At 41.0% G+C, this 18167-nt stretch overlaps 2 protein-coding genes across 4 annotated transcripts; both read right to left on the minus strand.

Annotated features, from left to right (window-relative positions):
* Positions 1-158: 158 nt before the first annotated feature.
* Positions 159-6540, minus strand: mcm4 (minichromosome maintenance complex component 4). Of its 3 annotated transcripts, none has more exons than XM_017465291.3 (18): positions 6402-6527; positions 5333-5523; positions 5173-5244; positions 4823-4978; positions 4599-4729; positions 4381-4482; positions 4170-4265; positions 3986-4081; positions 3750-3888; positions 3408-3628; positions 3142-3262; positions 2776-3035; positions 2298-2663; positions 2016-2143; positions 1723-1930; positions 764-992; positions 508-641; positions 159-378 (listed from the first exon to the last, which is right to left on the minus strand). In XM_017465291.3, exons 3-18 carry the CDS (start codon positions 5228-5230, stop codon positions 286-288), a joined length of 2538 nt encoding a protein of 845 aa, XP_017320780.1. In that variant the 5' UTR covers positions 5231-5244; positions 5333-5523; positions 6402-6527; the 3' UTR covers positions 159-285. The 3 variants fall into 3 exon arrangements, with proteins under 3 accessions (XP_017320780.1, XP_017320783.1, XP_017320771.1); XM_017465294.3 differs by lacking the exon at positions 6402-6527 and adding an exon at positions 6245-6359; XM_017465282.3 differs by lacking the exon at positions 5333-5523 and having other exon boundaries at positions 6402-6540.
* A 1091-nt stretch (positions 6541-7631) lies between these two features.
* ube2v2 (ubiquitin-conjugating enzyme E2 variant 2) lies at positions 7632-15708 on the minus strand. Its single transcript, XM_017465325.3, has 4 exons — positions 15618-15708; positions 13176-13324; positions 10991-11116; positions 7632-9112 (listed from the first exon to the last, which is right to left on the minus strand). Exons 1-4 carry the CDS (start codon positions 15631-15633, stop codon positions 8966-8968), a joined length of 438 nt encoding a protein of 145 aa, XP_017320814.1. The 5' UTR covers positions 15634-15708; the 3' UTR covers positions 7632-8965.
* Positions 15709-18167: the final 2459 nt, after the last annotated feature.

The raw sequence follows: 18167 nt of genomic DNA on the forward strand, positions 1-18167 counted from the left end.
CTGAACCACCACAAGTGTCCAGGCAGAGACTAAGGATGAACGTAACGGCCGTAAAGGACCACACGCATGAAATCAAATCACGTTCTTCCCACTAACTACACTCGCTTTATTTTAAACAAACTTGGAAAGGAAAAAAAAGAACAAAATGAAGTCATACGGCAAGGCAACACATTTTATTAGCAAAAAACAACAACAACAACGGGTCTTCATATATATGAACATTGTTATTAATAATAACTGCTCTACAGATAGGTCAAGGAGAGGAATTCATCACAAGTGCAGTATTTACAGCAGGCGCACGGTTTTTCCCGTGACCGTTAAAAAGTCCTCGTCCGTGAGAGCTCGGAGCGCCTCCTCAAACATGTCCTTGGTGATGGCCTGGAGCAACAAACAGCACGTTAATGATTTAATAAAAAATTAAAAAACCACATCACAGTTAACGTACATGTTCATATTAACGACTCTAGCTGATGCATTAACGAGCATTCGTTCTGGAAACACACTTACAGCCTCGGACTGGCCGCGCAGATCATCGAACAACTGCTGGTACTTCATGGCTGGCGTTTTGCCTTTAGACAGGATGAGCTTCTTTAGAGCCTGAGCCACTTCCTCCTTGCGCTTTCGTGCCATCGCACTCATACCTACAACACAAGCACAATTTAAAACAGAGCTGGAAACGGGTCACGGAATCTTTCGAAAGCACATCCTTCAATTTATTCGCGCTTTAACACCACCTGTAATGATGATGGAGATGCGGTCGTACCTGTAGTGAGGATGGAGATGTCTACGAATCCTGTCCGGGGATCGGTGGCCGACTGTTTCAGCGCCTCTCGGTGCAGTCTCTTCGCCTCCTCCACGTCGATGGTCTCCACCTTGTTGGAGAAGCGCACTTTGGCGTGAGCCTCGGCGAGTCGGATCAGCGACTCCAGCTGCCGGGGATAAGCGGACACCATCCCCCTGCCGCTGCCGATCTTCCTCATGTCCACGTAGGCCTGCGGGTCAGAGCCGGAGAGACGTCAAAAACCTCCGCGCGACAGGGCCGAGTGAAACTGACCTTGATGCACACGACCGACCTTATTAAATTCAGTTTATATTAGAGTTTTAGAAAAAGGCTTGTTTCATGTTGATTTCCTTCTGACTGTCCTTTATTTCAGTTAGTCTATTTCCTCATTCCCTCTCTTTTTCCCCCTCTTTGTATTTCTTCCCGTCATTCTCCTTTAACTCATCTTCTCCTCAGATCCCTCATCAGCCCCTTCTACCTCTCTCAATTTTCCCCCAATTTCTTTCTTCACCCTTTTCGTTCTTCCTTCCTCATCTTCCTTTTCCTTAATTCTTCCCTATTTTGTTTGATTCTTCCTCCATTTCTTCCCCACCTCCCCACCCTTTCGATTCTTTCTTTTCCTCCTTTTAATTCCCTTCGTTTTATACCTGTGTCTTTATTATTACATCCCTTCATTCGTTTTCTTCATTTCTTTCTTCGTCTTTTTACCTTTCTTTCTTTCTGCCACACCCCCGGCTTTCATATTCATTCTTTCTTTTAAACCTAAAAATTCCAAAACATTAATCTGGGTCTAAAAGGGTACACAATAAGTCAAAAGAGAAAAAGTTGTACACCTAATGACAAAAAAACCCAAATCTTCTCTCTCTCTTAAAAAAAATAATAATAATCTTATTATGCCTTGAAATGTCAGAGCCTGAAACACCCCCCCCCCCATCCCAGACCTCGATAAGTGCCTGGCTGGCTTCTTCATTCAGTCGGGGGTTGATGTAGGTGCGGGCGTAAGCGATGTAGTCCTTCAGCATGGCCATATCCAGGTACTCCTCCTCGATCTGCTCCTCGCTCTGGTAGTACAGAGAGACCAGGTGATGCGCCAGGCGTCTGTCGTACACCTCGTCCTGAGGGTCCAGCATCAGGAAGATCAGATCAAACCTGAGAGAGAAAAACATACAAATGAAACGACATGAAACCCAGTGAGTAGACAGAAAGAAACACACACGAGAGCCCATTGGTTTACCTGGACAGGAGTGTGTGAGGGAGCTGGATGTTCTCGATCGTCGTTTTCTTGGGGTTCCACTGAGACTCCACGGGATTGGCTGCTGCCAGGACCGAGGTCCGTGCATTGAGCTGACAAATGATCCCAGCCTAATATATAAATAAACACAAACCGTTTATTTTACTGCTTTATACCACGAGGACCTGCTGCGTGTTCATCAGCGCTGATTCTAATAATAATAATAATAATAATAATAATAATAATAGGCTCGTATTAATTATTAATTAAACCCAAATCACGTGCCTTGGCGATGGAGAGCGTCTGCTGCTCCATGACCTCGTGCAGCACAGAGCGCGTGCTGTCGCTCATCTTGTCGAATTCGTCAATGCAGCACACGCCATTGTCACTGAGGACGAGCGCGCCAGTCTGCAGTACCAGCTGCCGTGTCTCCGGGTCCTTCATCACGTAGGCTGTGAGACCCACAGCGCTCGAGCCTTTACCCGAAGTGTACTGACCGCGAGGCACCAGGTTGTAGACGTACTGCAGCAGCTGAGATTTACTCGTACCCGGGTCTCCGCACAGCAGGATGTTGACCTCGGCGCGGAAGTTGCCGCGCCCCGTCTGGCTGAAGTCTTTACGCGTGCCGCCGAACAGCTGCAGCAGGATTCCCTGAATTTTTTTTTTTTAAACCAATCAATAAATTTACATCGCAGATATGTACACGACACACAAACTAAAAAAAGAAAAAAAGAATTTAAAATAAACGGATGGAGCTCTCCACCTTCTTGATGTCCTCGTGCTCGTAGATGCTGGGCGCGAGGGCCGACGAGAGGCGCTCGTAGATATCTGGCTTGTTGGCGAGATCTTTGAGCGTGTCTACGCGCTCCTCAGTGAAGAGCTTCTGCCCGTTCTCCTCGTCCAGCCCGTGCAGACGCCGCTCGTCTGTCTTGCGGAAGTGGATGGCGTCGATGTGGGTCTTGTACACCGCCTTCACCTGGCTCTGACGTGGGTTTATGCGCATGGGGGCAGCTCGGTAGATTCCTGTTTTGAAAAAAATAAAACACATATCACAACAATAATAATAAATCCTCGGTAATTGATTGGAGACTGAATTGTTCAGGGAGTAGCTTAGGAAGCGGAACTGCACCGGTGATGTTGATACGATCTCCAGGCTGCACTTTGTCCACCAGGTCGTTGTGGGCGTACACCACGGTGGTGTGGGGGGTCTGACCGGCAGGCATGTCCTCCGGCGACTCCTGCAGCTTGATCTGGCCGAGTCCGAGCACACGTGAACGTTAGTTTGTTTAATTTAATTAACCCGTTATGTTAATAACTAAGTAATTAGCATATACACGATTAGCAATAAATCCACGTTAATGAACTTTTAAGTGTGCCCAGCCTACGAAATCTCACCATCTGTTTGTCGGAGAACATGGAGCGGTTGTGCACCAGCGCCAAGCTGTGCGTGGTGTTGCAGTTCCTGCACACGGCGGGCTCGGCGATGCGGCCCCGGTCCACCTCGACGCGCGTGCTGAAGGCGCAGACCTGGCAGCGGAAAAACGCTTCCTGCATCTCCGGGATGAGCTGGGACGTGCGGATCACCATGCCGCTGATGGTGATGAGCTGATCGATGTCTGAGAGAGAGAGAGAGAGAGAGAGAGAGAGAGAGAGAGAGAGAGAGATGGAGACAGTGAGAGAGATTCAGAACGAGATGAATCTAAATCATCCAGAGACCCGAGAGAGTCGGGGACTCACCCTCGGGGTTGAGGCTGCGCATGTTCCGGGTTTTCAGGGCGTTGTAGGGACGCACTTGGATTTGGTGCTCCAGGACGGAATCTGGGAAGCGTTCGAAGAACAGCTCGTTGACCGCCATGTCGAACGTCGGAATTACTTCCTGTGAGAAAGGGACGGGGGACACGAGATGACGTGTAAATGACTAAAACGTCCGACGGAACGAGGAAGTCGTTACGGCGCAGTGGCGTCGTCCTTACCTGAGGATAGCAGATGAGCTGACGGTACAGATCGGCATCGAAAGCCTGAATATGGCCGCAGTTCACGTTCAACACGGGTTCCCCGACAACGCTGATCTACGACACACAGACGCGTCTGTAAATCCTGCACATGTACATTTGTGGAAATTTCTACAGGCCTCGAGAACCGAAAACTAAAACCCACTTCATCCAGTTTCTGCATGTACAAAGGCTCGTTCAGATCCAGGCTCGCGTTCTCATCCTCCCGTGATGTAGGGTCGATAAATCGCTGCAGGAACCGCTGCGAGGAAACACACACACAGACTTACTTCACAATCGGAGCTTAAACGGTGTGAAAACGTGGGTTTATAGCGTGCTATAATGACTGCACGCCGCAAACGGTCATTTGGTGCTACCTGAAACTTCTCCTTGCATGTTCCCACGTTGACGTCGGTGCCCCAGATGACGAGTCTCTGGCCGGCATTTTGCTCGCTGGCCACCGCCACGTCCCCCGAGGGCTGGAAAAGTCAAAACGCAAAAAGCAAAATCTTACAAAAACATGGAGTCATCGTTAAACGGTACGAGTCGGAAACACTTTTCTACACGTTTACGGAGTCTCCTCGATCTGACCCACCGGCTCGGAGTTCAGGTCCACCTGCGGCGCCTTCCTGACAGATCCCAGGTCGGCTCTTTGACGAGCCGGAGTCCCGCGGCTGGGCGTGTCGTAAATCAGCGGAGAGCTCATGTCCGGTTCGCTCTGTGGGACTGTCGTACACGAGCGCGCATGTTAATAAACGGAAACGTTCGTCTCTTTTTTCTTTAACCAGGTACAATCGTGGAACGAGGGAATGGAGGTACCTGAGGGGCGGGGCACAGGGCTGGAGAAGAGAGAGGTGTCCTGAGGGACGGGGCTCTGCATGTCCGTGCCAGGGGAGGTGGGCATGGGCTGTAACTCTCCTGTTGAAGACTCCTGGGATCCACGGACTCGTGGGGTCTGAGGGCCATCGCTAGCAGCTATTTAAACACACACAAACACAGGGGGAAAAAAAAATCTCTACAACCTGCCAGAAGTAACATACTATGTGAAATCATTACTCTTAATATAATTACAACTGTAATAAAACTAGATATGACAAGTTCCTTTCTGATTTAACTGCAACTGTATCGCCGATACATCGACGGTAATTGAACGTAATCCGGTAACTTACGAGTCGACGGGTTGCTGCTCCTGCCGCGCCTCCGTGCACTGGATGACGGTGAAGACATCTCTCGACTGCTCGCTAGAAAATAAAACCGTTATTACACTTTCATCTATCAGTCAGAGGATATCAGCGACGCACAGGTTTACACGGACGTCCTCGCTCTCACCTAGAAACGTCGGGAAAAAGATGACCCGAATGTACGATTCCTGCGAGATGTTTAGCTATCTAAATAACGTTTATGGAAGGAGTCTCCAGCCTCAGAGCTTACGGTCCTCGAGACAGACGCGACGAGCCGTCTTCGTTCTTTATCGCGTGATGATAGCCGGGACGAGTTTTCGGGGACGTTCGGCAACACAACTACAAACAGATAAAAAGTACGACACGTACACAAACTCTAATAAATCTTTAAAACTGTAAACGTCTGCAAACACTTCAGGACGCGCGTGTGTAGGACTTTAAATCGAGAGTACTCCGTGTAGGATCGCATCACAGCTACCTGTCGTTGATTGTTTTCCTGTCACAGCACGCCGCCAAAGTGTTTTATTCCTTATTACTGAAATAAATCGACAATCATTACTATTTAAAAAAACCATACAACTATAAACCTTATTAGTTTTAAACTTTAGGTTAATACTCTTCACAATACTAGTATCCTATATTAAAACTAATACTCTACTAAGCAAGCGATCATGAGATGCAACTATAAACAGATAAAAAGTCAAACCTTTCATCCTTTAACAACTACAATTGCTTGTATTAAGTGAACCTTTACAATGATAAAAAAGAGACTAATTGAGAAAAGGAAATATTAATATATTTGCTAAAAAAAAAAACCTGAAGTTAGTAAAGCGGCTATCTTTGATGTTTGATAAAACGCGCGTGACAGGAAAGCTGAACTATAAATAAATACGGAAACAATTTAGATCAATGTTTAAATCACATCATCTATGTTTAGAAACAGTTGCCATGAGTTTAATGTCAGATTTTACTCCTTATTTAACTCCTAAGTTCTACATTAACTGATCAAAAAATTTTAAAAGAAACGCCGCCATTTTATGTATTTTCTATTATTTCTTACTGTTAGGGAATGTTTACGTGATATACACGTACAAGTTACACAAATGCGTCCAAACAACAATAAGTGTGTCACAATTTATCCTCAGAAGGCACGTTTCGTTTTGTTTTTCCATTTATAACATGTTTTATTTAAACAAAGGATTTCAATGAGAACTTACCGTTTTGGAGGCTTCTTCCCAAATACCACAGCGTGTGGCGCGAAATCGCTCACGTGACGTAATTTTCGCGCGGAAATACAGACCAATCAGAAAACTCGGCAGCGCTACATCATCGACGGGGGAAACATCAACCTTGTCTGGGTGTTGGGTTTTAAAAAATATATATTATTATTATTATAAATATACACGTCACTACACAATGTGTGTCCCGAAATATATTTTCAGTTATATCGTTGAAAACAATCTTTTTTTTAATTTATAATCTAAGCGATGTTTTTCAAGCAGTAAAAGGAAAAATAGACAGAAGACACCCCCCCCCTCCGACAAATGGTTTCTTCCGAGATGTTCGCGGGAAAAGGCCACGGCTGGGATTACGTCACGTGACCAGGCAGCCCACAAACAAGGCAGACAGTTCTGTCGAATGAAAGTGTATTCCAGTATACTGTATGAGTTATACAATTCTGTTTATTTAAACTTTTGTTTTTTTCTGTATAGTTTTCCACAGAATTAGGGAAAGATGTGGCGATACGTTTTTAAAAAAGGGGAGGAGCCCTTAAAAATCTAAAATGTTGAATCAATCACTTCCATCTCAATATCACGTGACTCAAATATGGCGATGAACAAAACACTTTTGCATACCTTGAAATATAAATCGATATACGTGTATTTCGGTCCATTAAAAAAAACAATTACTGCCACCTACTGGTGTGGCGGTATTAATCAAACAACATACAAGAGCCAAAACCAAATGGAAAGTTCCATTTTTTTCTTTCCATTATTTAAGAATATATCCTGAACTATATCTTTTTTGGGGAAACTTGGGAGTTCCTCTCTTTGAACTATTACATTTCTTGAACTGAGACTTAATCTTAAGTGATGTTATAGCCTCAGGTGTGGTCTGCTCTTATAGCTCACTTAAAGGTTAAACATGATGTACGTTGAGCTGCTTTTCTGCTCAGTACGGTTGTAAAGAGTGGTTATTCGAGTTACCGTAGTGCCTTTCCATCAGCTCCAAACCAATCTGGATATTCTCCTCAGACGTCTCTCATCGACGAGGCGTTTCTGCTCACAGAGCTGCACATTTCATTCGGTATCAATTCTAGAAATTGTCATGCATGAAACATGCAGCTCATCAGCAATTTCCAACAACAACCTCAAGGCTGATTAATCACACATTCCAAAGTAAACACAATTTCAAAACCAGTTAACAAAGAATAGAAAGAAAGAGGGTTGTGTTCCACAATATTTATTATCCTGAATACAGCCCCTGTGTTACAATTTCAACAGAACCAGAATATATCTCTTTTTAAAAAAAAAAAAAGACAAAAAAAGAAAGAGACAAAAAAGGGACCAAAATGTTTGAGAGATGCATTAAAGCGATTGATGTTAACGCTTTGTTGTGTATCTTTGCGATCACTTTCAGAGAGAAAAAAAAACAAAAACATTAAGCTTTCAGAGCTTCTGAACAATTAACGACTACGTTAGCTATTCATTATTACAGTGTACTGCTTCCAGATTACTCAAAATTAGGCTCACGAGCAGATAAGTGATTACGGTTGAAAGTTTATCCAGGGATTACAGAAGTGGTGCCGTAGTTAGAAGGGTGGGGGTTAAAAAAAATAAATACAAATAAAAATAAATAAAAGGAACGATGGTTAATTAAATTGAATAACATTGCTTGAAGAAGCACATCAGGCTGTGATGGTGTGCTGTGGAAAAATCCTCAAAAAGTCCACTGCGTCACTTCGTACAGTAATTTAACATGTTTAATCCGCAATGCATACGTACAGTGGATAGCAAACGAGAGAGATTTGGGGGGGGGGGGGGGGGGGGGGTGTGCTTTGTGATGTCGAATGCTTTAATGTAGCTGGCATTTTCCAGACGAGTTAAACGAATGGTTTGATTTAAAAACAGGAAAATTGCGCAATAAAAACAAATGGCTGTTGTCATAAATGTTTTTTTAAAAGTGTTAATTAAAAAAGAAAAAAAAAAGAAAAAAAAACGGCCACTCCCTTCTGTTACTACAACTAGACTACAGGCACACTTTAGTATAATCAACACAAAGCCTTCTAGCATTCAGATCATTTATTACGCCGATTCTTATCCCCCTCCAAACTAATCATGCTGTCATATCACATAGGCATCTTTATAGGCAAGTTATTTTTACCAACAGGTTATGTCAACATAAGAAGCTCCATCCTGCCGTTTTTTATTTTTTAAATGTTTTATTTTAAAACTTGTGGCTATGTGAAAAAGAAAAACAAAACAAAACGAAAACCGAAACAATAAAGCTGGACATAACATTACTGGAGGAGAAACGTTTGTGCACTCAATCATTTCTCTTTTTCCTCTGAGAAACTAAACTATTTCCAAACATCCAATCCTGCCTTTGCAAAGATGTCTGTTCACGTGCAGAGTGAACAAATTTATGGGTTTTGTCTGTTTTCTTTCTCTATCTCCGATGACACGAGACTAATAGAGCAAGGTGGTTTTCTTTTTTTTTTTTTTTGTTGTGTTTTTTTGTTTTGTTTTTAAGACAGATGGTCAAAAACAATCATTTACAATTAATTGTTGTACGTCTGTCCTTCAGGCGGTTGAGGAAGCTTCATATTCTCTTTGGACATCATTAGACGCCGTAGCTCTTGAAGAACAACTTTAATGCTATATGAATTTTGCCATTTTGCTAGAATTGGTATGCTACGTGCATCCACCTGGAACAAGAAAAAACACAATAAAAACAAAACAACAAAAAAAACATTACAACCTAGCGATAACTGCACAGAAAATTTCAACAACATTTCTGCACAATCTCTAATGCAGACCTGCCACAAACAATGTGTACAGTATATATTCGATATAGTACTTGCCTAAAGGTGGAAAAGCAAGTTATCGTATATACAAGATTTAAGGTAATCACCAAACGCTTTGGGAATGATGTTAAGACTTTAGGTTAAAGTTTTAAAGACTAATTCTTCTGTCTTATTCTATGAAAAAGATACATGTCTACATTACAACAAAAAGAACTTTTCTCCGCTTAACCCCAAACTCCTGGTGATTACCGTAAAACACTGTATATACACTAATACGGCCAACGTGGACACCGCTCCTAATTATTGTGTTCCAGCGTTTCAGTGACACAGATCACTAAAAGGTGCAGAAAATCAAACACAAAGCCACGCTGTCTCCATAGACCAACAGTGGCAGTAAAATTGGTCGTACCGATGAGTTCGGTGACTTTAACTCTTTCAAGCAGTACGCTGGCATTCGGAAATCGACTTGGACATTTTCAATCAGCAGAAACAAACTAATTATTTTACCGCCGCAAGTCTGTTATAAAGATGAGTCGGGACACTTTTGGGTTTCTGTGTGTAGAGTATCATGACTCCGAGTTTAGCGGCTGGTGAGCAGGTGATGGGAAAAAGGAGAGGTGCGAGCCCCCAACAATTGGGCAAGCAATTTACGCCTCTCGACAAATTCTTAAAGCCCCGAGTGTCTACTTTCAAATGAGCCATTAATCACTACTGTAGAGTGTGACATCAGAAATGAATTCAATGTTGAATATGGGCACGCCCAAAACAGGCGCAAATTCCATTTTTTGGCCTCTGGGGAAAAGAGTTAAACGTGGCACTGTCGGGATGCCGCCTTTGCCACAATTCAGTTAAGCTTGATCTGCCCCAATCAACTCTATGTGCCATTATTGTGAAACGGAAGCATGGACATCTCAGCCCTGAAACGGTGGACCACGTAAACTCACAGAGCAAGGTCAGTGAAGTGCTGAGCAAGTAAAGACAGTCTATCCTCTGTTGCATCACTCACTACACTGTCCTAAACTGCATCTGGAAGCAACATCAGAACAAGAACTGGGCATCGGGAGCTTCACGAAATCGGTTTCCAGAACCGAGAAGCTGCACGCAAGCCTAAGATCAATATGTGCAATAACAAGCGTGGGCTGGAGTAAAGCACTGAAGACTCTGGAGCAGTGGAACCGTGTCTTCTGGAGTGATGAATCATGCTTCGCTATACTATCTGCGGGCTGATGGATGAAACTGGGTTTGGTGGATGCCAGGAGAATGAACTCCAGGAACTCCTTTAACCTCCATAGTGCCAGCAGTACAGTTTGGTGGAGGAGGGATAATGGTACGGGGCTGGTTTTCAGAGTTTGGGCTCGGCTCCTTTGTTCCAGTCAAGGATAAAGTCCTAAGCCCCGACGAACACCTTTAGGACGAATTGGAATATCGACAGTAAGCCTTGTCGTCCAATCAGATCTCACTGATGCTCTCTTGACCGATTGGATGCGAATTCCCACAGACGAGCTCAGAATTCTTGTCAAAAGCCTTCTCAGAAGAGTGGAGGCTGTTACAGCAGGACAGACAGGGGCAACACTATATTCATGCCCACGGTTTTGTAACAGAATGGCTATATAGGGTGCGATAGCCAGGTGTGTCCACATACTTTTGGCTACATAGTGTACAAAAGTGGGTGGAGCATCCAAGGTGTGAGTTCAAAAAACCTACAACTGTAAATCATTCCAGACTCATGCGTCAATTTGTCAAGTGAGAATTTTTTAACGTAACCCAAAGGCTACTTACCGTCCCATTGGAATTATTTATTCCATTCATGCTAATTTTTGTTACAAATCTAACAGTCGGAGGTGCTTCGGGATATTTAGGGCCGCACTCCACTTTCAGGCTGTATATCCTGTTTTCGTAATTAGTCTGAAAAACAAAGACGCTTTCTGATTAATTGTGCAGTAGAGAAATATATGTATATAAAAAAAATATTTGAATTCCATAAGAATCCTAAACTGCCACGAAGGGCCAAGACATTTTGTTCCAGTGTTTGGTAGTTCATCTTTTCCAAGCACTACGCAGGAACGTGCTTGGTGACAGTTACCATGGTAACAATCCCCAAAGATAAAAGGTAAATAAAAAAAATTTACCTTACGTAAATGTGGGGATTAGTGCCACATTTGTTGCATCTAACCTATCAGAGATTTTTCTAGAAAAGAAAAGATCCACAGCCTAGAACGTGTTTTAATTCTTTTTAACGCCACGTATGCTGCTATTATTATTGTTATGTGGACGGAAAAATTTTTTAAAAATAGATTCACTCCAGTGAAGTCTTCATCAAACTCAAATAAGATGATTCCCTTATCGGCACATGCCAAACACAACAGCTAATTAAACTCATCGATAAGGTTGTTAATAAAGAACTTTCCGGCAACGGACTTCTTTAGAACCAATGACATCACTTCATTTAAAGGAATTGTTCGAACACGAGAAACCCCCGACAGCCAGTGACGCAAACGTGGCTACCAGGAAATTCACAGCAGGCCGTGAGACAAAACTAAATAATAATTTTAAAAAATAAATTATTTTTTTCTTTTTAAAGTGCACCTATTATGGTTTTACAAATATTCCCTGTCATGTAGCGTGTTATATACGTAGCTGTTTGTGAATGTAAAAATGTCTGCAAAGTTTCCAAAATCAAAGCAGACGATAAACGGAGTTATCGACTCCCAAAAGAAGGAATCGATTCTGAACAGCTGAATCGAGACGTTAGTGATTCCAGACTCACTTCCTGTACTAACCTACGTAGGTTTGTAACAAAAAGCCCCGCCTCTGCTCTTCATCACCTACTCGCTGACAGACGGAGCAGAAACTCGTTACGGTAGTGGGCGTTTCCTTTTTGAAACACGCTGACAGCGGTAGGCCAGTCACAACAGACTGGGACATCTGACCAATCAGAGCAGAGTATGCTCTCTGAAAGGAGAAGTTTAGAACAAATCATTTTCGACAACGAGTCGTTTTTGACACTGGGGAAAAAAAGGTCATGCTGCAGTTGAAATTATGAGCACATTAAAGTGTTTTTTGACCTCGGATGCACGTAGATCTATTATATTAGACCTTTAAAATACAATTAGGCACGGTTCAAAACCATAGTAAGTGCGCTTTAAAAAACATTAATCAATGTCAGTGTACAAAATGACAAACAGCGAGGCAAAGTCCAGTGCAGCCAACTTAATAATGAGCAGCTACTCCATGTTTCCAATCAAAGGCACCGGTCCCGCCCACTTGTTTTCTATTGGCTCACACGAACCTGGATCATGAATTCACCCGTCAAATTTCACCTATATAAACGCCCAAGCAGAGCAAAACCTACCAGAAGCAAATGCATGTCTTTCCCCTCGGACGTCCTTTCCCCTTCAGTGAACGGTCAAAATTTATTCACGTAAAAAAAGTTTTCAAGTGTCGAAAATCAGAAATGTTGGCACCCCTAGTTTAGTTTGGGTGGAGAAAGACTTTATTTTGTTAATCGCAATATTTATTATTCTAAGCAGAATTTTGTCCACTTGGTTTTCCTTTCTACAACCTTATGATTATTATACAAAATTGCTAGTTCATTAAAAGTGTTGATCTTTCATTCTCTCCGTTATGTGCCAACTGTAAGAAATTGAGGACGCCTTCTAACATCACTTGAAGCTGGTGGCTTTTTTCCCTTAATGCTGATTTCTACTTAAAGAAGCTTTAAAAAAAACTCTCGGTTGTGTTCGGAAGGTCGACAGACACGTGTAAACGTTCGGCTCGCGCTGCACCGCGTCGAGATGGGTTTTTGAGTTCAGCGTTTTGTCCCGCTCTGTGAAATGAATTGCGATCAACACTCACCACCATGTTAACAATTGGGGCAACAAAATGTCTGGACACGTCTAGTCTTTTGAATGAATCTCACTAGCGTGCTGTCGGGTCTAAACGTATGAAGAGTCTAAAGGCATACTCGCGCAGGTCCGATGATCATTCCCGTCCACCGCGTTAAGGTCATGTCCTCGTCGTCCTCCAGGCCCCAGCTCACCGTGCCATCGCCGACCCCCTTCTGGCCTTCTTCCAGCTCCTCCAACAAACGAAAATTGCGTGGAACTTTAACTCCTGCATGCACACACACATAAAAAAAAAAAAAACAGGATGAAAATGAGTCATTAACAGAACGGTTATTGGTAGAAGAGTTAAGCAAGTGTCATGCTGTTACAGGAAAATAATCATCGACGGAGTGGTGCTAAGAAGTTGATCATTTTCCAAAACAGCATGTGGGTTTTTTTTTTTCTCCTTATACCAATAAACGAGCTGTTACTATGGAAACAATGCATTTTATTTTTAACGCCAAACACGAGTGCAGAGGAGCAATGCTTTTTTTCAAAAGCTAGTTCCGTTAGTGTAAATCATAACGCAACTAGAAAAACTCAAAAACAGGTCACATATAAATAACATCAACTCAGACCTAATGTGAAAGTTCAAAATCTCTCAAAAACAAAAATCTCTCTATAACAGAAAATATTATCGTACATCTTTAAATACTGTTCACAAAATAACTTATTTAAAAAATATATTTAAAGGCCTATATTTTGTCTTGATTACTATTATGACTTAGTATACAGTTTATTTTCTTGCATTATGTAACTTGCATTATTTCTTTTTTTTTTTTAAATATCCTTTTTGTCATTATTTCTGGGGGGTTTTGTTAAACTTAAGCATTCAGAGGTGGACTAAATGATATATAAATAAAGTTTATTATTATTAGACTATCTTTTGTTGTTTTTTTAATTCACACTATAAAGCAGTTTAAAAATAAATTTCTAAATAAATGAAGGAGAAACCATGTTCTAAACACTATTAAACTGCATTTTAAATATGCTATAAAAATAAAGTTTATTATTATTATTAACCGCTTATTATTATTATTAATCTGGACTACATTTTGTTGGTTTCTCTCAGATTCAAATAAACGGTCTTTTTGACGAGTTTAAAGCAAAAGCTACTTTATTTTATATGGAATTTATTTCGGTTTTATATTTCTATACTTGTGCTTTTAATTCACTCTGAAAATCCCCGAGTTGATTTCAAATCGAAGAAATGTACAATTTCAATAAAGCTAATAATCATCAACCCATTCTACTATTTTTACTGTTATTTCTTTAATGTTATTTACCTGTATACCATCACTATTCTTTTATTAGGATGTTTATTAAAAGTTTTAATTTTCACCTAACTTCTTATTGTATTTACTTCACACTTTGAGCTGCATTTCAGTTTTTATTATTTTTTTTTTTTTTTTAAACATTATGATTTTTTTTAAAATAATAAACTAGAGTTCACAGTGTGGCTGAGGTGAGATGTACTTTCATTTTTATGACCTCATAATTTTAAAACCAGCAAATTATGCAAATTATGCAAATGAGCCAAGTGCAGAAGCAGACCATGGGAAAGTGTCTTGAAATGTATGACGCGATATAAAGGAATTTATTACATAATACATTTGAGTGTCACTTTTTTTGTTCAACGTGTTAAATATACATTTAGAACATTTTTAAAAAATATTTTAAATGTGTATAATTATTTAAGCTGCTAAAGGCACTTCCTTAAATTCCTGACAGCGTCCATGAACTTGACTCGCTCTCCACACCTTATTTATTAAAGCTCAAAGTGGAGGAAAACAGAGGGAATTAAGGAGGAGATTAAGAAAGCGGCGCGTCTTTGCGTTTTAAGAAGATAGATGTCCTTTTGTTTTTAATGTAAAAGGGAGAACAGGATTGTTATCCGACGCTGTAGACAGAAGCGCTAAAGCACAACCCAGGCTAGCTAGCAAGCTGGACGAGCAATATGAAGGAGGTGTGAATGTCAAAAACATGTTCGCGTAATCGATTTTTTTAAATAATAAATAAATACATAGATAAATAAACAAATAAATAAATAAATATCTGCCAACCGCGTACAGCTAACCCCAGGCATGTCAGCTAGCTTTGCTAACTAGCACTTGCTAGCTCTAGCTGCCTACCACCCGCCCTATATTTCGCTAAGCCGTTAGCTAGCTTTAACACTCTTAGCGTCTCGCAGTCGACTCCTTCACACCTCACACGGGCCAAACACATTATTATTGATTCATTTCGCTTCTTAAAAATCGCGTCAAATATTTTTCTCATCGACTAAAAGCGGCTGAGCTAAAATTAGCGCACGCGCCCAAGCAACCCTCATACTACATAAACACAACGCCAAACCCCCCCCGCGCGCGCGCACCCATCTAAACAAGACGCGTCGCTTTTTATTGTTGTTGTTGTAATTATCTCTGCACATAATTAAACCACCAGCCTTCCGCTCGTTTCTGCCGGGGTCCTTTACGGAAAAGCGAATCGAACCATTTCATTTGCACACATTCTGGGAGACAAACCTGAGGAGGCCGCCATCTTCTTCAGCCAAATCCAGAAGCGCACGGCGGCGTGACGTCAGGTCACGTGTTTGCCGACGTCACCGCCTCTGCATTGAACACAGCAGGGCGCGTGGCTAAAAAAGTCACTGATTTATTCATTTGTTTATTTATTGCTCTCGGCGTTATTGCTAATAAAATCTGTAGATTTATAACCCACAAACTGTCGAATAAACATTTTGGGGTTTTTTTAATAGCATTATTTAAAAGGGTACAGTGATATTTTGTCATAAAAAAATTTAAGAACAATAATAATACACAAAAACTTTATAATAATAAAATATAAACAACAACAACAACAATAAGAGGAATAATCGATGTGAAAGTACTGAATGATTTATTTTAGTTGACAAATGTGTGTATTTATAACCCCCAAACTGCCGAAAATCATTCATTTCATGAGCATTGTTTATTTGTGTACAGTAATGTTTTGTTTGAAAGAAATAAAGAAACAAAATTGAGCAGTAAAACAAGCTGGCTTTTAAAAATAAATAAATAATTAAATAAGTAACTAACTGAGTAATCAATTAATTAAGTAATACATGAACAACAACAACAACAACAACAACAACAACAATAATAATAATAATAATAATAATAATAATAATAATGCATATTATATTACTAATTTCATACTAAAGGTACCTTTTTGGATTTTTTTAACTGGAAATGTTTACATATGATTACTTGATTGGATATTTTTTGTTAGGATTGATTGTATTATATTTGTAATTAATAACAATACTTTTGGCGAGTTTTGCACAAAAAATACTGAATTAAAAAAAATACAGCATTGTCGTGTAGGTTATCTTAAAATCATCATCATCATCATCATCATTTTAAAGTTTAGTAGTTTTTAAAGAACTTATATAGTAAGTATTATAATGAAATGGTCCTTGGGTTGTGCTTTAACGGTGAAGGGAATTTTCTCCAGTAGCCACTAGATGGCAGTGTGCGCACAGTGTTTACAGCCAATACCACGGCATTTGACATACAGTTGGCTGGTTTATGATTCCAGTCCATCACACAGCACCATTCACACTCTTTATTCACACATCACCAGTACATCAGCACACTAATCACAGGATTAAACCGGAGAACCCAGATGAAACCCATGCAGACGCTGGGAGAACGTGTGAAACTAAACCCAAGCTCAGGATCAAACCCTGGACTCTGGAGCTGTGAGACAGTGATCCTAATCTCTCTATTTATCTCTAACCGCTTACCGGTTCTGTAGCTAGATCGTAGAACCCCCCCCCAGCTGTGTAATGCACATGACTAGGGAGCAGGGAGATATTTCGAATTGAGCACAGCCTCTGTGACCTTGCTGAAAGGAAGTGGCAGCAGTGCCTCATGTCCTCCCTTTGTGCCGGCGCTGACTATAATTCACGCAATATTACAGACATTCGTTTGTTTGTTTTGGACCGAAGAACCCTTAGATTTTTTACATTTGGGTTCTACGACAGACATAGAATCTCCCAAGGTGTGTGACAGAACTACGGACTTACGTACAGTATGATGTTTGTCAGGGTTGTGCTTCGTAATTTGAAAGAGGCGCATCCAGTTTGTGTCATGAAACACCCACACAAGAACCGGGATAGAAAAAGTATCCGATTAGAACCGTTCCCAAGTTCTTCTGCGTCTTTCCTCTCCTGATCTCCTGTACAGAGGAGTTACGGTATAATGAAAGGGTTCTTGATGAATCATTCTTTGAGCAATTAATGTTACTAGCATTAAAGATTCTCACCAAAGAACCTTTTAGGGTTCTAGATTTACGTAAAAAAAAAAAATCAGAAAAGGTTTAGCAGAACACGTGAAACTTTAACCCTCCCAAAATCCCATGAAGAACCTTTTTTCACCAGGCTATTAATGCAGTTTTCTAATTTCATTGAAACATTCATATAATGAAAGAACCCTTTAAGGTTCTAGATTTAACCCTTCTCCAAGAAAAAAAAACAACGTTCCACATAGTACTCCAGAGTTTTTAAGATCCTCCAGATCTCCTATAGCTCACGATACTCCTGAGTAGTAGAATGATATACTGATGAAGGGTTCTATATTTAAGAAAGCGTTTCAGGTCGAATGCTTAGAACCCTTAACCATCCAAAACCCCTCTGAAGAACCCTTTTATTTCTATGAGTGCATGAGTCTTCTCAATTAGGGTTCTTCTGATCCATTAATGTAATCAAGAGGGTTCCTTTTGAGTTCTGAGTTCTTCAGTTATTAATGTTTCTAACCAAAGACCTGTTTAAGGTTCTAGATGTAAAAAAAAAAGCTCTAAATCTTCGGATTTTTCTTTTTTAAAGCTTCCTCTTTGGAAAAGGTTTCAGGTAGAACATTAGAACCCTGACCCCCCCAACTTAAGAACCCAATTTGGAGTCTTCTGGATTAGGGATCTCCTGACGCAGTGGTGTATTTCTTTTATATGTGGAGATAAGTGTGAGAAAGGCATTCACTGCAGGGTTCCTCTAGGGTTCTTTAGGGTTCTGTGTGATGACAACACAAATTTCTAAG

The sequence above is a fragment of the Ictalurus punctatus genome, chromosome 1, assembly GCF_001660625.3.
Source record: "Ictalurus punctatus breed USDA103 chromosome 1, Coco_2.0, whole genome shotgun sequence".
NCBI lineage: Eukaryota > Metazoa > Chordata > Actinopteri > Siluriformes > Ictaluridae > Ictalurus > Ictalurus punctatus.